Below are 17748 nucleotides of genomic sequence, written 5' to 3' on the forward strand. Positions count from 1 at the left end.
GCAAAAGACAATCTTACCTTAACATCATCCCAACCTCCAGGATCCTGTAAGTCTACTATTACATATAAAAATTCCTTTGAACTTTGGTCTTTTGGCTCAGAGTAGGCAGAGGTACAATTGACTTCAGTCATCCTGAATCCTGGTTTATCAGACACCAGCCGCCTCAACCATGCCACCCACATTCAACCCCAATGAGATCAAACTTATATTTCTGATGTGCACCAGTGGCGAAGTTGATGCCACATCTCTCTGGCCCTGAAGATCAACCTCCTGGGTCTGTCTTCAAAAAGCGTTGGTGATGACATCCCTCCTAGTGACTGGAAGGGTCTGAGGATGACAGTAAAACTGACCATTCAGAATAGACAAGCCCAGATTGAAGCAGTACCTTCTGCCTCTGTCCTAATTATCAAAGCCCTCAAGGAATCATCAAGAGATAGAATGAAGGAGAAAAACAGTAAGCACAGTGGAAATACCACTTTTGATGAGATTGTCAGTATTGCCTGGCAGATAGGGCACTGATTTTTAGCCAGAGAATTCTCTGGAACCATTAAAGAGATCCTGGGGACTGCCCAGTCTATATGCTGCCATGTTGATGGCCATGACCATCATGACATCCTAGATGGCATCAGAGTGGTGCAGTGGAATGCCTGGCTAGTGAAAAACTATAAAGGAAAATATTTTAATAAAGGATCATTTGACAACCAGAAAAAAAATTCCTTTGGAAATTTCTCCTGTCCTTCAAGATACATGTTGGCAATCATCCTCCAAGCATATGGCCCACTGATATACATCTGAAGGGTCCCATAACTAAGATTTTATTAGACAGTAATAAATCACCTTTTCCTAACAATAGCTAGCCCCTCAAGGTCCTAGAAACCTCACTTCTAAAATTCAGAGACTTACACTATCCCTCATCCCCCTCCCAACTTGAAAGTATATAATCTGCCACCCCTCACAACTCCAGTGCAGCTCTTCCTGCCCATAGGTCCTGTCCCTGTGCTTTAATAAAACAACACTTTTGCACCAAAGATGTCTCAGAAATCCTTTCTTGACAATTCACTCCAAACCCCAGCATTTCCACCTCAAAATCTCTTATAAATCTAGAGAAGTTTTGCTCACTATGGTAGTACCACAATGCACAGATAGAAAAGTGAAACAGAAAAAATATAAAAACTTACTGCAAACAAAAGGAGGAGTTAGAAGTCATGGGAAAAGAAACTAAAAGAACTGTTTTGCTATTTGAAGAAAAATAAAACAATATAAATATATTCCTCCCATTATAGATCAAAATCCATTCAAGATAAATGAGTTACATTTTTGTAATGAACCATTAAAAACAGGAAAAAAGAGCAATGAGAATAATAATCAAAATTCTGAAGATGATTTTCTTATTCACTCAAGATTTACTGCCCATTTTCCCTTGCTGTTAAAATAACTTTAAAATGTTCTACCGCCAAGCAAGATTTGAATAAAAATAAAGACCTCACAAATGGGGAGGTACTGTTACAAAAAGTTATGGCAAACACTGATTTCACTTAAGTATAATTATCTAAATATTTAAATGTCAAAATATATACAGAAATTATGAAAATTAAATCTAGTATATGTTAAAATTCATTTAAGGAAATACATGGTATTATCCACTTTTTAAAATAATGCTCTTGAAAAAGTTCTACTAAAATCTGGAAGTGCTAGGAAAGTTGTTACTAATTTAATCATCTTATGTATCTTGTATTTAAAAATCAATAAATTGAAAAATTAGGTTTTAATATGTTTTCAATTTAACTTTTATAATCAAAAAGGGAAAAGGGGTTATACATTAAAAGAACCATTTTTACTAAGCCATCAGGAATAGTTTAACAAAATTTGCATAGTAGCTAAATACAGAATACTAGGATTTTTAGTTCCAGTGCATTTATCATTTAAAACTATAGCCTCAAATAAATCACTTAACTTCTGTGAACTTCAATTTCCTCAAATTTGAAAAAGTCCTCTTTCAAAAGATTTTTTTTTAAACATCTAAACCCTATTCAAAACAAAACCGTTATGATAATTCCTGGTTTGATTTCTTGTTCTTCCTTGGAGGACCTCCAAGAAGGGCTGTATCTATTCTGTCCTTAGTTTAACTCCTGAGAAATCAAAATATTCATGACTTTGTCTCCCGCTTTGTCTATACCCTCTTGCTCCAGGTAGAAAAATGCCACTGATTGACATAAGCCTGTAAATGATTCCCCTCTGACTTTGCTTCTTCTGTATCTTCCTCTTAGGGCTCATGTTGGCCATCTCTGTTACTCTCTTCTGAATATTTTCCACAGACAAGGGACATGGTGTATTATTATCTTGACGAAAGGGACTATGAGTGAATCTTAAATCTTTAAATTAAATCTGAATCTCAGCTGGACACTTAACCAAGCTTCCTTTTTGTTTCCCTGGATCTACAGGCAGACACTACCAATTCAGATTCCACAAGATATGGATATCTCCCAGAACGCACCCAACAGCTCAAGATTTCAAGTGTCTAACTTCATTTTGATGGGGCTCCCAGGCATTCACGAATGGCAGCACTGGCTCTCTCTGCCACTGGCTCTGATATACTTCTTAGCTCTTGGTGCCAACACTCTCATTGTGATCACTGTTCACCATGAGCATAACCTGCATCAGCCCATGTATCAGTTCCTTAGTATCCTGGCTATAGTGGACATTGGCTTGGCTACTACCATCATGCCCAAGATTCTGGCCATCTTCTGGTTTGATGTCAAGGCCATTAGCCTCCCTGAGTGCTTTACTCAAATTTATGCTGTTCACTGTTTTATTAGCATGGAGTCAGGCATCTTCCTCTGCATGGCTGTGGATAGATATGTAGCTATCTGCCACCCACTTCAGTACTCCTCCATAGTTACTGAAGCTTTTGTGGTAAAAGCCACAGTGTTCATGGTGCTTAGGAATGTGCTGTTGACCATCCCAGTGCCTATACTGGCTGCCCAGAGACACTACTGCTCCAGGAATGAAATTGAGCACTGCATGTGCTCCAACCCAGGGGTCACTGGTTTGGCCTGTGATGATATTACCATTAATAGGTTTTATCAGTTGGCTTTGGCATGGGTCCTTGGTGGAAGTGACATGGTTCTAGTCTTTATTTCCTATGTTCTGATCTTTCGCTCTGTGCTGAGGCTGAACTCCACTGAGGCAATAGTCAAGGCTCTGAGCACCTGCAGTTCTCATCTCATCCTAATCCTCTTCTTCTACACAACCATTGTCGTAGTGTCTATAGCCCATCTGGCAGGAAAAGCAGTTCCCATCTTCCCTGTTCTTCTAAATGTGCTCAACATTGTCATCCCTCCAGCTCTCAACCCCATGGTATATGCTCTTAGGGCCCAGGAACTCAGAGTAGGCTTCCAGAGGGTGTTTGAGTTAGATAAGAATGTGTCCCAAAAATGACACAATCTTGAAGAATGTGATATGTCATATTACAAAAGAGCACAGGTTTTGAAAACCAACAGACCCAAGTTGCAGTCCAATTTCCCTCTCTCATTAGGAAATATCATTTTTTAGCTAACACGTGAACAAAAATTCAAACTGTCTAGAAATAAAAATGTTGCAAACAAAATAAATATGAGAGGTAGTTCCTGACTAAGTGGAACTATACACATCGTTTTTAAGGGAAGCAATTTACATTTAAAAGTTACAGTCATGGAAATAACTCAAACATGCATCAGCTGATGAATGAACAAATAAAATGAGGTATATCCATATTTTGGAATATTATCCCAACAATAAAAAGGAATGAAGTTAAAAACAAAACAAAACAAAAAAGGAATGAAGTACTGACACATGCTACAATGTGAATGAACCTTTAAAACATTATGTTAATTGAAAGAAGCCAGACTTAAGAGATCATATATTGTATAATTTTATTTATAGGAATCGTGTGTAATAGGCAAATCCATAGAGACAGAAAGTAGATTAATGTTTGTCAGAGGCTGGGGATGTTGAGTGTGGAGGAATGGCGATGACTACTAAAGGATAACATTTATTTTGTGGGGATGAAAGTGTTCTGGAATTACGTAATTGTGATAGTTGCACATTTCTATGAATATACTAAAAACCACTGAATTGTATACTTCAAAAGAGTAAAGTATACTCTTTTGTATACTCAAAAGAGTAAAACAGTAGTATGTACAATAAGTTTCTGTTTTTTTAATGTTGCCAGATGTTTGTCTAACACTAAAGGCAGCAGATTTTCCTTCTTCTAGAAATCACTACAATAAAAATTAATTGTATATGGAAGAATGTAACATAAACTATTTTGTGATTTCACAAAGCTTGATCTCTCTCACTATATATGGAGAAGCCAAAGAATCTTTCTGGAAGAAAAGTAATGAGATTACCTGACTCCATAACCTTTCATTTTGGATTTTAATATAATGTGATTTTTCCCAAAGAGTGGATGATGATCCCAACAGATTCTAGATCTTCTCTGCATCAAAGATCATATAAAATACCATAAAGAGAAATCTCACCAGAAGAGAAGAGAGTGAAAAAGAAAGAGAGATAAAGAGAGAGTACTGGGAGGAAGTAAAACCAATGTCCTAGGACCAGTGTCAAAATCCAGATGGATAAGGGATAGTTGCCAGTTTCAGCAAATGTCAGTTGTTTTATTTTCAGATAAATAGCAAATAATTTTTTAGTAAAAGTATGTGTCATGCAATATTTGGTATCTATTCATATTTTAAAAAATTAGTCATTGTTTATTTGAAATTCAAACTTAACTTGGTGACCTATATTTTATCTGGAATCCCTACAGGTAGTAGTATGCTCACAGGTCCCCACATGGCTGAGGGTGGGACTCTCTCTGACTTAGTCTTTCCAACTCTGTGGGAAGAGTATTTGTCATAAGACTAAGCATGTAAGTGCTAGCTAAAGGGTTGTCAATTTGGGAGTCTGAGTATGGAGAATGCTTGGCCAAACATAATACTGAGGAAATGTGTTCATCTTACCACAAAGGAATTTTTAGACAGTACAAAATGGTTTGGAGAGGTCATAAATCTTCTTCTATAAAATTAGAAATAATTATCAGAAATACTCATATCATGGTTCTGAACACCAACGACAAACTGAGAGACAAAATTTATTGAACAGTAGCTGAATGTCAGCTAGAAGGGACATGATTCTGTTGCTCTTGCCTGGGGTGGCTCCCGTCTAACTTCCTCCAAAGCTAGCTTGGTCAGTATGACAGTTTCACCAGAGGGAGACTGGGCATAAAATCAATAGCTTCGGGTTGCTGGGGGGAGGGGGTTTGGGAGAAGGGGGTGGGATTATGGACATTGGGGAGGCTATGTGCTTTGGTGAGTGCTGTGAAGTGTGTAAACCTGGTGATTCACAGACCTGTACCCCTGGGGATAAAAATATATGTTTATAAAAAATAAAAAATTATATTAAAAAAAAATCAATAGCTTCACTACTGGAAGGGGCTGACTTGATTTGGAATGAAGAGTGGAAAACTCATATCCAGTGTTGAATGGGGAAACCCTGCAGTCATCCTAGCCAGAGGATGATGTTCTGGTTGAATTTAGCCCCAGACTGGGAGACTGGCCAAAGGTGAGAGAAATTTAGAGGGTTTAATAAGCTCTTCACACATGTCCAGCTGACTGGAAGTTTATACAGACATTCAAGGGAAAACAAGGAGAACCCAAACTCTCCACACATCCTAACCTGTCCAGAAGCTGAGTACACATGAGAAGACACTTAAAAAAAAAAAAAAACAAAGGAAAATTAAAGCAGGGGCAGATCTGAAAACCGCCTGAACTTTGGATGTGCTTCCCAAGCTGAACACAGATCCACAGCAGAAGAGACAACTCTTACTAGCTCAAGGTATTTAGACACAAACTCTGGTAAATCACTGGTAGCCCACTAAGCTACGCAGACACAGGGAAACCCATTAAATTCTAGACTTAACAGTAAAATGTTAAGTTTAAAAATATCTGAGGAGAGAAGTCAGGTGAAAGCTGTGAGAGAGATGCCAGGAAAAGCCACTCAAAACAAAATAGCAACAACACTTACGTGGGGTTTGGGAGAATCAGAAAAGATATTTAAAATGCCTAGTTTTAAAAAGTTGTTTTTTAAGCAGGAGACATGTAGAGAAAGAAGAAAGTATGACCTATGGGGGTGGGGGGAGGCAGCAGTCATCAAAACTCTCAGCAGACCTAGATACTGTGTTTCTCGAAAACAGGATTCAGAGCAGCCATTATAAACATGTTCAAACAATAAAATGGAACCACACTTAAAGAATTAGAGAAAAATATGAGGACAGTGACTGTACAAACAGAGAATCTCAATAAAGAGATAGAAACTATACATATTAATCAAATGGAATTTCTGGAGTTGAAAAGTATGATAACTGGGATGGAAGGAACAACTCATTAACAGGCTCAACAGCAGATCTGAGAGGGCAGGAAAGAAAAACAAAACAAAACAAATAAACCCAGTGAACTTGAAAATAAATCAAAGGAAAGTATACAATCTGAAGTACAAAGAGAAAAAATAATGATTTAAAAAAATGAACAGAGACTCAGAGCCCTGTAATACAACAAATATACCAACATAGACAAAATGCAATTCTCAGAAGGAGAAGAGAAAGCAAGGATGGGGCAGAAAAATGTATTAAAGAAATATAGGTAGGAACAATTTATGAAAAAACAATAATCTACATATCAAAGAACATCAGAGTCCCAATTATGGTAAAAACAAAGAGACCTATATCTCTTTAATCTACACACATAAGAGTCAGCCTACTAAAGACAAAGAGAAAAATTTTGAAACCAGCAAGAGAAAAATAACTCATCACAAGCAAACACACATTACAAATGATAACTCCTAGAGGCTAGAAGAGAATAACATGACATATCTCAAGTTCTGACCATTCTTGGTATAAACCAAGAATTCTATATCCAGCAAAATTAGCCCTCAAAACATAAAGGCAAATAAACACTATCATAGACAGAAAAAAAAAAAAAAAAGGCTGATAAAATTCATTGCCAGCAGACTTGCCTTATAGGAAATACTAAAGAAAATCACAGAGGAAAGTAAGTAACACCAAACAGTATGTTGAATCCATAGGAAGAAATGGAGAAAATAAGAACGTTAAATATGTAGGTAAATATAATGACTGTATAAAATATATTTTGTTTTTTTCTCTCTCAAAAGTTTTTTAAAAGATAAGACTATAAGAGCAATAACAACAACACTCTGTTGGTGGGTTTGTAACACATATAGATACAATATTTATGCAATAGTGATAACAAAGGAGGAAGTAATGTAGATATATTAAAACAAAGTTCTTATATTTTATCAGAATCAAGTTTTTATTCATGTAAATTATGATTAAAAAGAGTATAAAGATATAAAGTGGGGGGGGACAAGATGGCGGGGAATTAGGAGGAGGCACCTTTTCAACCTATACCCTAAAGTGAGCTGAGTATGTACCAAAGAACTCCATTCACCCATGAAATCAGCCTGAGATCAGAATTATACACGTCTGGATCTCTACAGGGGCAGAAGACGTCAGTGGGCAGGTAAAGCAGAGTGGGAACAGTGACTGATATCAGAAGATAAACAAAAGGGGGAGGGAGCCACCGGAGGTGACCGGTTGGAAAGTAATATCCCTAACACAAGGGAGAGTGCCCTGCGTCTGGGGACCAGCATTAATTTGGAGACTGGTTGAAAGCACTCCAAAGAGCAAAGGAATGTGGGGGGGGGGGGCAATATTGTGGGAATCAACCAAGAATACTTTATCCAGCAAGACTGATGTTCAAAATGGATGGAGAGATAAAGAATTTCCAAGACCAGCAAGGCTTAAAAGACTATGCAACCACCAAGCCGGCACTGCAGGAAATATTAAGGGGGTTCTATAAAAAAGGGAAAATCCTAAGAATAGCATTGAACAGAAATATAGAGACAATCTACAGAAAGAAAGACTTCAGAGGTAACACGATGTCAATAAAAACGTATCTATCAATAATCACTCTCAATGTGAATGGCCTAAATGTGCCCATAAAATGGCAAGGGTTGCAGATTGGATAAAACAACAGGACCCATCCATATGTTATCTACAAGAGAACCACTTGGATCCTAAAGATACACCCAGACTGAAAGTGAAGGAATGGAGAAGCATTTATCATGCCAATGGGCCCCAAAAGAAGACTGGGGTAGCAATTCTCATATCAGATAAATTAGATCTTAAACTAAAGACTGAAGTCAGAGATACAGAAGGACACTATATAATCTTTAAAGGGACTATCCACCAAGATGATCTAACATTGTAAATATCTATGCCCCCAATATGGGAGCAGCCAATTATATAAGAAAACTGTTAATCAAAACAAAGAGTTGGGGCGCCTGGGTGGCTCAGTGGGTTAAAGCCTCTGCTTTCGGATCAGGTCATGATCCCAGGGTCCTGGGATCGAGCCCCGCATCGGGCTCTCTGCTCCGCGAGAAGCCTGCTTCCTCCTCTCTCTGCCTGCCTCTCTGCTTACCTGTGATTTCTCTCTGTCAAATAAATAAATAAAATCTTTAAAAAAAAAAAAAGAGTCATATTGATATGAATACACTAATCATAGGAGATCTTAACATGCCTCTCTCAGAAATAGACATCATCGAAGCAGAAAATCAATAAAGAAACAAGAGCATTGAATGACACATTGGACCAGATGGGCCTCATAGATGTATACAGAACATTCCACCCTAAAACAACAGAATACTCATTCTTCTCAAGTGCACATGGAACCTTCTCCAGAATAGACCACATATGGGGTCACAAATCAGGACTCAACCGATACCAAAAGACTGAGATTATTCCCTGCATATTCTCAGATCACAATGCTTTGAAACAGGAGCTCAATCACAAAGAAAAGTTCAGAAGGAACTCAAACACCTGGAAGCTAAAGATCACCTTGGTTAAGAATGCTTGGATCAACCAGGAGATCAAAGAAGAACTGAAACAATTCATAGAAACCAATGACAATGAAGACACTTCGGTCCCAAACCTATGGGATACAGCAAAGGCGGTCCTAAGGGGGAAATACATAGCCATCCAAGCCTCCCTCAAAAAAATTGAAAAATCCAAAACACAGCAGCTGTCTCTACACCTTAAATAACTGGAGAATAAACAAGAAATCAAACCAACTCCACACATAAGAAGGGAAATCATCAAGATTAGAGCTGAGATCAATGAGGTAGAAACCAGAGATACAGTAGAACGTATCAATGAAACTAGAAGCTGGTTTTTTGAAAGAATCAATATGATCGATAACCATTGGCCACACTAAACCAAAAGAAAAGAAAGAAAGCCCAAATTCATAAAATTATGAATGAAAAGGGAGAGATCACAGCGAACACAAAGGAAGTAGAAACAATCACCAGAAGTTATTATCAACAGTTATATGCCAATAAGCTTAGCAACCTAGATGAAATGGATGCATTCCTAGAAAACTATAAACTACCAAAATTGAACCAGGAAGAAATCAACAACCTGAACAGATCGATATCTAATAATGAGATTGAAGCAGTGATCAAAAACCTCCCAAAAAACAAGAGCCCAGGACCTGACGGATTCCCTGGGGAATTCTACCAAACTTTCAAAGAAGAAATAACACCTATTCTCCTGAAGCTGTTTCAAAAAATTGAAGTGGGGAGGGTATGTGTTTTGGTGAGTGCTGTGAAGTGTGTAAACCTGGTGATTCACAGACCTGTACCCCTGGGGATAAAAATATATGTTTATAAAAAATAAAAAATTATATTAAAAAAAAAGAACCTAAAAAAAAAAATTGAAGCAGAAGGAAAACTTCCAGACTCTTTCTATGAAGCCAGCATTATCCTGATCCCCAAACCAGGCAAAGACCCTACCAAAAAGGAGAAGTTTAGACCAATATCACTGATGAATATGGATGCTAAGATTCTCAACAAGATCCTAGCCAACAGGATCCAACAACACATTAAAAAGATTATCCACCATAATCAGGTGGGATTCATCCCTGGGCTACAAGAATGGTTCAACATTCGCAAATCAATCAATGTGATACAATAAATTAATATAAGAAGAGAGAAGAACCACATGGTCCTCTCAATTGATGCAAAAAAAGCATTTGACAAAATCCAGCATCCATTCCTGATTAAAACGCTTCAAAGTATAGGGAAAGAGGGAACATTCCTGAACCTCATCAAATCCATCTATGAAATACCCAAAGCAAATATCATCCTCAATGGGAAAAGCTTGCAGCCTTCCCGTTGAGATCAGGAACACGACAAGGATGCCCACTTTCACCACTCTTGTTCAACATAGTATTAGAAGTCCTAGCAACAGCAATCAGACAACAAAGAGAAATAAAAGGTATCCAAATTGGCAATGAAGAAGTCAAACTCTCTCTTTGCAGATGACATGATTCTTTATATGGAAAACCCAAAAGACTCCACCCCCAAACTACTAGAACTCATACAGCAATTCAGCAACATGGCAGGATACAAAGTCAATGTGCAGAAATCAGTGGCTTTCTTATACACTAACAATGAAAATACAGAAAGGAAAATTAGAGAATTGATTTCATTTACTATAGCACCAAGAACCATAAGATACCTGGGAATAAACCTAACCAAAGAGGTAAAGGATCTGTACTCAAGGAATTACAGAACACTCATGAAAGAAATTGAAGAAGACACAAAAAGATGGAAGACTATTCCATGCTCTTGGTGAGAAGAATAAACATTGCTAAAATGTCTCTACTGTCTAGAGCAATCTATACTTTTAATGCCATTCCGATCAAAATTCCACCAGTATTCTTCAAAGAGCTGGAGCAAATAATCCAAAAATTTGTATGGAAACAGAAGAGACCCCGAATTGCTAAGGAAATGTTGAAAAACAAAAATAAAGCTGGGGACATCACGTTACCTGATTTCAAGCTTTATTACAAAGCTGTGATCACCAAGACAGCATGGTACTGGCATAAAAACAGACACATAGACCAGTGGAACAGAGTAGAGAGCCCAGATATGGACACTCAACTCTATGGTCAATTAATCTTCGACAAAACAGGAAAAAATATACAGTGGGAAAAAGACAGTCTCTTCAATAAATGGTGCTGGGAAAACTGGACAGCTATATGTAGAAGAATGAAACTCAACCATTCTCTTACACCATACACAGAGATCAACTCAAAATATATGAAAGATCTCAACGTGAGACAGGAATCCATCAGAATCCTAGAAGAGAACATAGGCAGTAATCTCTCTGATATCAGCCACAGCAACTTCTTTCAAGATATGTCTCCAAAAGCAAAGGAAACAAAAGCAAAAATAAACTTTTGGGACTTCATCAAAATCAAAAGCTTTTGCAAAGCAAAGGAAACAGTCAAAAAAACAAAGAGGCAACCCACGGAATGGGAGAAGATATTTGCAAATGACAGTACAGACCAAAGGTTGATATCCAGGATCTATAATGAACTCCTCAAACTCAACCCACACGAAACAGGCAAACATATCAAAAAATGGGAAGAAGATATGAACAGACACTTCTCCAATCAAGATATACAAATGGCTATCAAACACATGAAAAAATGTTCATCATCATTAGCCCTCAGGGAGATTCAAATTAAAACCACATTGAGATATCACCTTACACCAGTTAGAATGGCCAAAATTAACAAAACAGGAAACAACATGTGTTGGAGAGGATGTGGAGAAAGGGGAACCCTCTTACACTGTTAGTGGGAATGCAGGTTGGTGCAGCCAATTTGGAGAACAGTGTGGAGATTCCTCAAGAAATAGAACTTCCCTATGACCCTGCAATTGCACTACTGGGTATTTACCCCAAAGATACAGATGTCTTGAAAAAAAGGGCCATCTGTAACCTAATGTTATAGCAGCAATGGCCACGGTCACCAAACTATGGAAAGAACCAAGATGCCCTTCAATGGACGAATGGATAAGGAAGATGTGGTCCATATACACTATGGAGTATTATGCCTCCATCAGAAAGGATGAATACCCAACTTTTGTAGCAACATGGACGGGACTGGAAGAGATTATGCTGAGTGAAATAAGTCAAGCAGAAAGAGTCAATTATCATATGGTTTCACTTATTTGTGGAGCATAACAAATATCATGGAGGACAAGGGGTGTTAGAGAGGAGAAGGGAGCTGGGGTATATTGGAAGGGGAGGTGAATTATGAGAGACTATGGACTCTGAAAAACAATCTGCGGGGTTTGAAGTGGCGGGGGGTGGTAGGTTGGGGTACCAGGTGGTGGGTATTAGAGAGGGCATGGATTGCATGGAGCACGGGGTGTGGTGAAAAAATAATGAATACAGTTTTTCTGAAAATAAATTAATTAATTTTTTTTAAAACAGAAAGATATAGAAACAGTCAAGAAAACAAAGAGGCAACTCATGGAATGGAAGAAGATATTTGCAAATGCCAGTACAGACAAAAGGTTGATATCCAGGGTCTATAAAGAACTCCTCAAACTCAACACACACAAAACAGATAATCATATCAAGAAATGGGCAGAAGATATGAACAGACACATCTCCAGTGAAGACATACAAATGGCTATCAGACACATGAAAAAATATTCATCATCACTAGCCATCAGGGAGATTCAAATCAAAACCACATTGAGATATCACCTTACACCAGTTAGAATGGCCAAAATTAGAAAGATAGGAAACAATATGTGTTGGAGGGGATGTGGGGAAAGGGGAACTCTCTTCCACTGTTGGTGAGAATGCAATTTGGTGCAGCCTCTTTGGAGAACAGTGTGGAGATTCCTCAAGAAATTAAAAATAGAACTTCCCTATGACCCTGCAATTGCACTACTGGGTATTTACCCCACAGATACAGATGTAGTGAAAAGAAGGGCCATCTGTACCCCAATGTTTATAGCAGCAATGGCCACGGTCACCAAACTGTGGAAAGAACCAAGATGCCCTTCAACGGACGAATGGATAAGGAAGATGTGGTCCATATACACTATGGAGTATTGTGTCTCCATCAGAAAGGATGAGTACCCAACTTTTGTAGCAACATGGACGGTACTGGAGCAGATTATGCTGAGTGAAATAAGTCAAGCAGAGAGAGTCAATTATCATACAGTTTCATTTATTAGTGGAGCATAACAAATAGCATGCTGGACATGGGGACTTATGAGAAGGGAGTTTGGGGAAATTGGAAGGGGAGGTGAACCATGAGAGACTATGGATACTGAAAAACAATCTGAGGGGTTTTAAGTGATGGGGGGGTGGGAGGTTGGGAACCAGGTGGTGGGTATTAGAGAGGGCATGGATTGCATGGAGCACTGGGTGTGGTACAAAGACAATGAATACTGTTATGCTGAAAATAAATAAATATAAATTTAAAAAATGATATAAAGTATATAAGGTACTAGCTAAGAAAATAACTAAAACATGGTTTAAGAATCAATTATGTAAGATTTTGCTTCAAACACTTGGGGCTTTTGCACAGCAAAGGAAACAGTTAACAAAATCAAAAGACAACTGACAGAATGGGAGAAGATATTTGCAAACGACATATCAGATAAAGGACTAGTGTCCAGAATCTATAAAGAACTTAGCAAACTCAACACCCAAAGAACAAATAATCCAATCAAGAAATGGGCAGAGGACATGAACAGACATTTCTGCAAAGAAGACATCCGGATGGCGAACAGACACATGAAAAAGTGCTCCATATCACTCGGCATCAGGGAAATACAAATCAAAACCACAATGAGATATCACCTCACACCAGTCAGAATGGCTAAAATCAACAAGTCAGGAAATGACAGATGCTGGCGAGGATGCGGAGAAAGGGGAACCCTCCTACACTGTTGGTGGGAATGCAAGCTGGTGCAGCCACTCTGGAAAACAGCATGGAGGTTCCTCAAAATGTTGAAAATAGAACTGCCCTATGACCCAGCAATTGCACTATTGGGTATTTACCCTAAATATACAAATTTAGTGATCCAAAGGGGCACATGCACCCGAATGTTTATAGCAGCAATGTCCACAATAGCCAAACTATGGAAAGAACCTAGATGTCCATCAACAGATGAATGGATCAAGAAGATGTGGTATATATACACAATGGAATACTATGCAGCCATCAAAAGAAATGAAATCTTGCCATTTGCAACAACATGGATGGAACTAGAGCGTATCATGCTTAGCGAAATAAGTCAAGCAGAGAAAGACAACTATCATATGATCTCCCTGATATGAGGAAGTGGTGATACAACATGGAGGCTTAAGTGGGTAGAAGAAGAATAAATGAAACAAGATGGGATTGGGAGGGAGACAAACCATAAGTGACTCTTAATCTCACAAAACAAACTGAGGGTTGCCGGGGGGGAGGGGGTTTGGGAGAAGGGGGTGGGATTATGGACATTGGGGAGGGTATGTGATTTGGTGAGTGCTGTGAAGTGTGTAAACCTGGTGATTCACAGACCTGTACCCCTGGGGATAAAAATATATGTTTATAAAAAATAAAAAATTAAAAAAAAAAAAATCCATAGACAAACACTTGGGTCTGTATGGATAGGTGCCAAACATTTATAGATAATGTACTTTCTAAGGTATTGGTCCTTCTAGCATTATTAAATAACTCTAGAAATACTTGTTTGAAAGTCTGTTTTATCTTACATTAATATAGTCACTCGAATATTTATGACTTTTGTTTGTATAGCTTATATTTTTACACTATAAATTTCAAACTGTACTTTTAAGAGTACTTTCAATCGCAGTGTTCAGTACCTGCACATTTGATGTTACTGTTTATATGTTTGGATTTATATATGCCATTTTGCTTTTTGTTTTCTATGTCTCTCTCTCTCTCTCTCTCTCTCATAAATAAATAAATACATATCTTTTTAAAAGACTTTATAATTACAAGGAGAAATGCTCATGAAATAATATTAATTTAAAAAGAAAACTATAAACTATCTTCAATAAGATATTTCTCTCTCTTCTCTTCTCTTTCTTTCTCTCCTATTTACTATTTTATATGCTTTGGTGAAAGACTGATAGGACTTTTGGGGTGCCTGGCTGGCTCTGTTGGTAGAGCATGTGACTCTTGATCTTGAGGTTGTGAGTTAGAGCCCCATGTTGCATGCAGAGTATACTTAAAAAAAAAAAGGATTAAAAATAAAAAAGAATGGCAGAGGCTTTTGGATTGAGTGTGAGATGCTGGAGAAAAAATATAAACAATGAAGACATGACCTCGCCCCCATACTGTTTACATTCTAAAAGGGAATATAGACAGTGAACACATAAATACACTTAAATACAGAAGTCTCTAAAAATCAAGAGATTTGGATCCTTTGCCTTTCTGCCTCTCATCTGCCACATAACAGTAGCTGACAGCTTTCAGTAACTGCTTTTCTGAAAAATGTCCTCCCTACTCATATGGTTGACAAGGAGGCACCACCACTCCTTCCTCACAACCCTTTGGAATATGAGTAAACATATGACTTCAACTGAACCAAAGAGATCCTTCTCCAAAATTTTTAGGCAGTCACTCTCCAGTGGACAAAATTTCTAAATATAACACTCAGAAACTGTATTTCCAGGCTACAGAGAAAACCACAATGGCTCTCCCTCAAGTGTTATTCTCTCCAGCTTTATTCAGATATAATTGATATATAACACTGTGTAAGCTTGAGATGTACAATGTGTTGATTTATGTACTTATACAATACAGAATGATTGCCACCACAGTGTTAGCTAACACCTCTATTACATCCCACAATTCACATAATTATCATTTCTTTTTAGTGGTGAGAACATTAAGATCTATTCTATTAGCAACTTTCAAGTGTATAATACAGTATAATGAGCTGTAATTGCCATGTTGTGCATTAGATCCCCAGAACTTATTTTCTTATAACTAGAAGTTTGTATCCTTTCACCAGCATCTCCCCATCCATCAACCCCCATGCCTGGTTAACACTACTGTACTATTTCTCTAAGTTTGGATTTTTTAGATTCCACATCCAGCCTCCAGAAATACTGGATATCTCACATATATCAAATCTAAAACATCCTCCTCTGGTAATAAACTTCCAAGTTAGAATTATGGCTAACATCGAGTGCCCACTAAGTGCTGAGCAATGTACCAAGTAGTTTATAAATTTTAGTCCTTACAAAACCATTACAGCATACGTACAGTTGGTTCCATTTTATAGGTTAGGACTAAATTTCCAAAAGGTGAGAACCTAACTATGGTGAAAAATCAGGAGATAAGGGAGCTAGGATTTGAATCCAGACACATTTTATTCCAAAACTATGTACTTTCTGCTTCAGCGAACTAAGGTGCCTACACTTGAGAACTTGGTTGCTAAGTTCTTTCTTCTCCTGCTGATAAGAGAAAATTGTGAAAGAAACATGACCTTTTTCAAGACCTCCCCACAATAGATAACATGTGAGCCATACTGTCCCTGATTTGCTTGGGTTTTGCTCCATAGATGATGGGATTAAGCATGGTGGGGGGTGGGGAATTAACACACAGAGATTTGCCAGAAGGATGTAGACATGGTGGGGGATATTCTTGCCAAACTAATGGGTCAAGAAATTAAAACAGGATGGGATAAAAAGAGGAGAATGACTCCAATGTAGGAACCACATATTCTGAGAGCCTTGTGCCAGGCATCCTGGGAAGGAAGTCTAAACACAGCTTGGAGAATCAAAGTGTAGGAAATACCAATGAGTGCAACATCTTCCAAAACTGATGCCATTGGCAAGGAGAAGCCATACCAGATACTGACAATGATGTCAGCACAGGCCAATCTGTCCACTCCAATGTGCATGTGAGCATATGAATGGGGGATGATATTAGTTTGAAAGTATGGCAGCCTCTTTAGCCAGAATATGATAGGGAAAATAGTCCCAATGCTTCATCCCCAGATTGTCAGTCATTTTTCCAATTTCCATAGGAACTAAGATGACTGTGTATCTCAAGGGAGCACAAACGGCCACACAGCAGTCAAATGCCATGGCAAACAGGATACCTAACTCAGTCACAAAGGCAGAATGGATGAAAAACACCTGAGTGAGGCAGGCATCAGATGCAATTTCCCCAGCATGAAACCAAAATACAGCCAGGGCCTTGGGAATGGTGGTGGTAGACAGCAGGATGTCAGTGCCAGCCAACATGGAGAGGAAGACATACATGCATTCATGGAGGGTGCGTTCACTGAAGACAACAAGGTCAAGGGCTCCATTTCCCAATACTGCAGTGATGTACATAAGGCAAAAGAGGAGAGAAAGCCAGGTGTGATAGTTCTCCAGTCCCGGAATGCAAAGTAGGGTGAACACAGTGCGGCGGAAGGTGATGAAGTTAGCACCAAACATGCCTGCTTTGGGAGTCTCTCTATGAAGACTACATAAAGAGAATCAGTGGGCAAAACCAACAATAAGTTTCACTAAAAGTTGAACATTAGATAATTAAATCAATCACTAATGCCTTGACTTAGAGTAGAGATTATTGTGCTTTTATTTCCTACATTATCATTACAAACACAAATATAAATAAAGGTTCCTAGTCATGCCTCAGCAATGTCCAGTAGCCATATATGCCTCCCCATTCTCACTTACTTGTTCCTATTCTGGCTTTAAGCATTCTTCATTTGTTCTGGTGCAATTGCATCCTAACCAACTGGCTCCCTATCTCCCAGCTTCCTATTCTCAAAGCCCTCCTCCCCACCATACCC

At 38.3% G+C, this 17748-nt stretch overlaps 1 protein-coding gene and 2 pseudogenes across 1 annotated transcript; 2 read left to right on the forward strand and 1 right to left on the reverse strand.

Annotated features, from left to right (window-relative positions):
• The first annotated feature begins 127 nt into the window (after positions 1-127).
• LOC131837377 (large ribosomal subunit protein uL11-like) lies at positions 128-668 on the forward strand (annotated as a pseudogene).
• A 1804-nt stretch (positions 669-2472) lies between these two features.
• On the forward strand, positions 2473-3438 carry LOC131821746 (olfactory receptor 56B34). Its single transcript, XM_059158049.1, has one exon. The coding sequence runs from the start codon at positions 2473-2475 to the stop codon at positions 3436-3438; it is 966 nt and encodes a 321-aa protein (XP_059014032.1).
• Positions 3439-16433: 12995 nt separating this feature from the next.
• On the reverse strand, positions 16434-17389 carry LOC131837531 (olfactory receptor 52B2-like; annotated as a pseudogene).
• Positions 17390-17748: the final 359 nt, after the last annotated feature.

The sequence above is a fragment of the Mustela lutreola genome, chromosome 1 (assembly GCF_030435805.1).
Source record: "Mustela lutreola isolate mMusLut2 chromosome 1, mMusLut2.pri, whole genome shotgun sequence".
In the NCBI taxonomy this organism is placed as follows: Eukaryota; Metazoa; Chordata; class Mammalia; order Carnivora; family Mustelidae; genus Mustela; species Mustela lutreola.

Bases quoted from the DNA above. Each gene is read 5' to 3' on its own strand.
- LOC131821746 (XM_059158049.1), top strand. From the start codon at position 2,473: ATGGATATCTCCCAGAACGCACCCAACAGCTCAAGATTTCAAGTGTCT.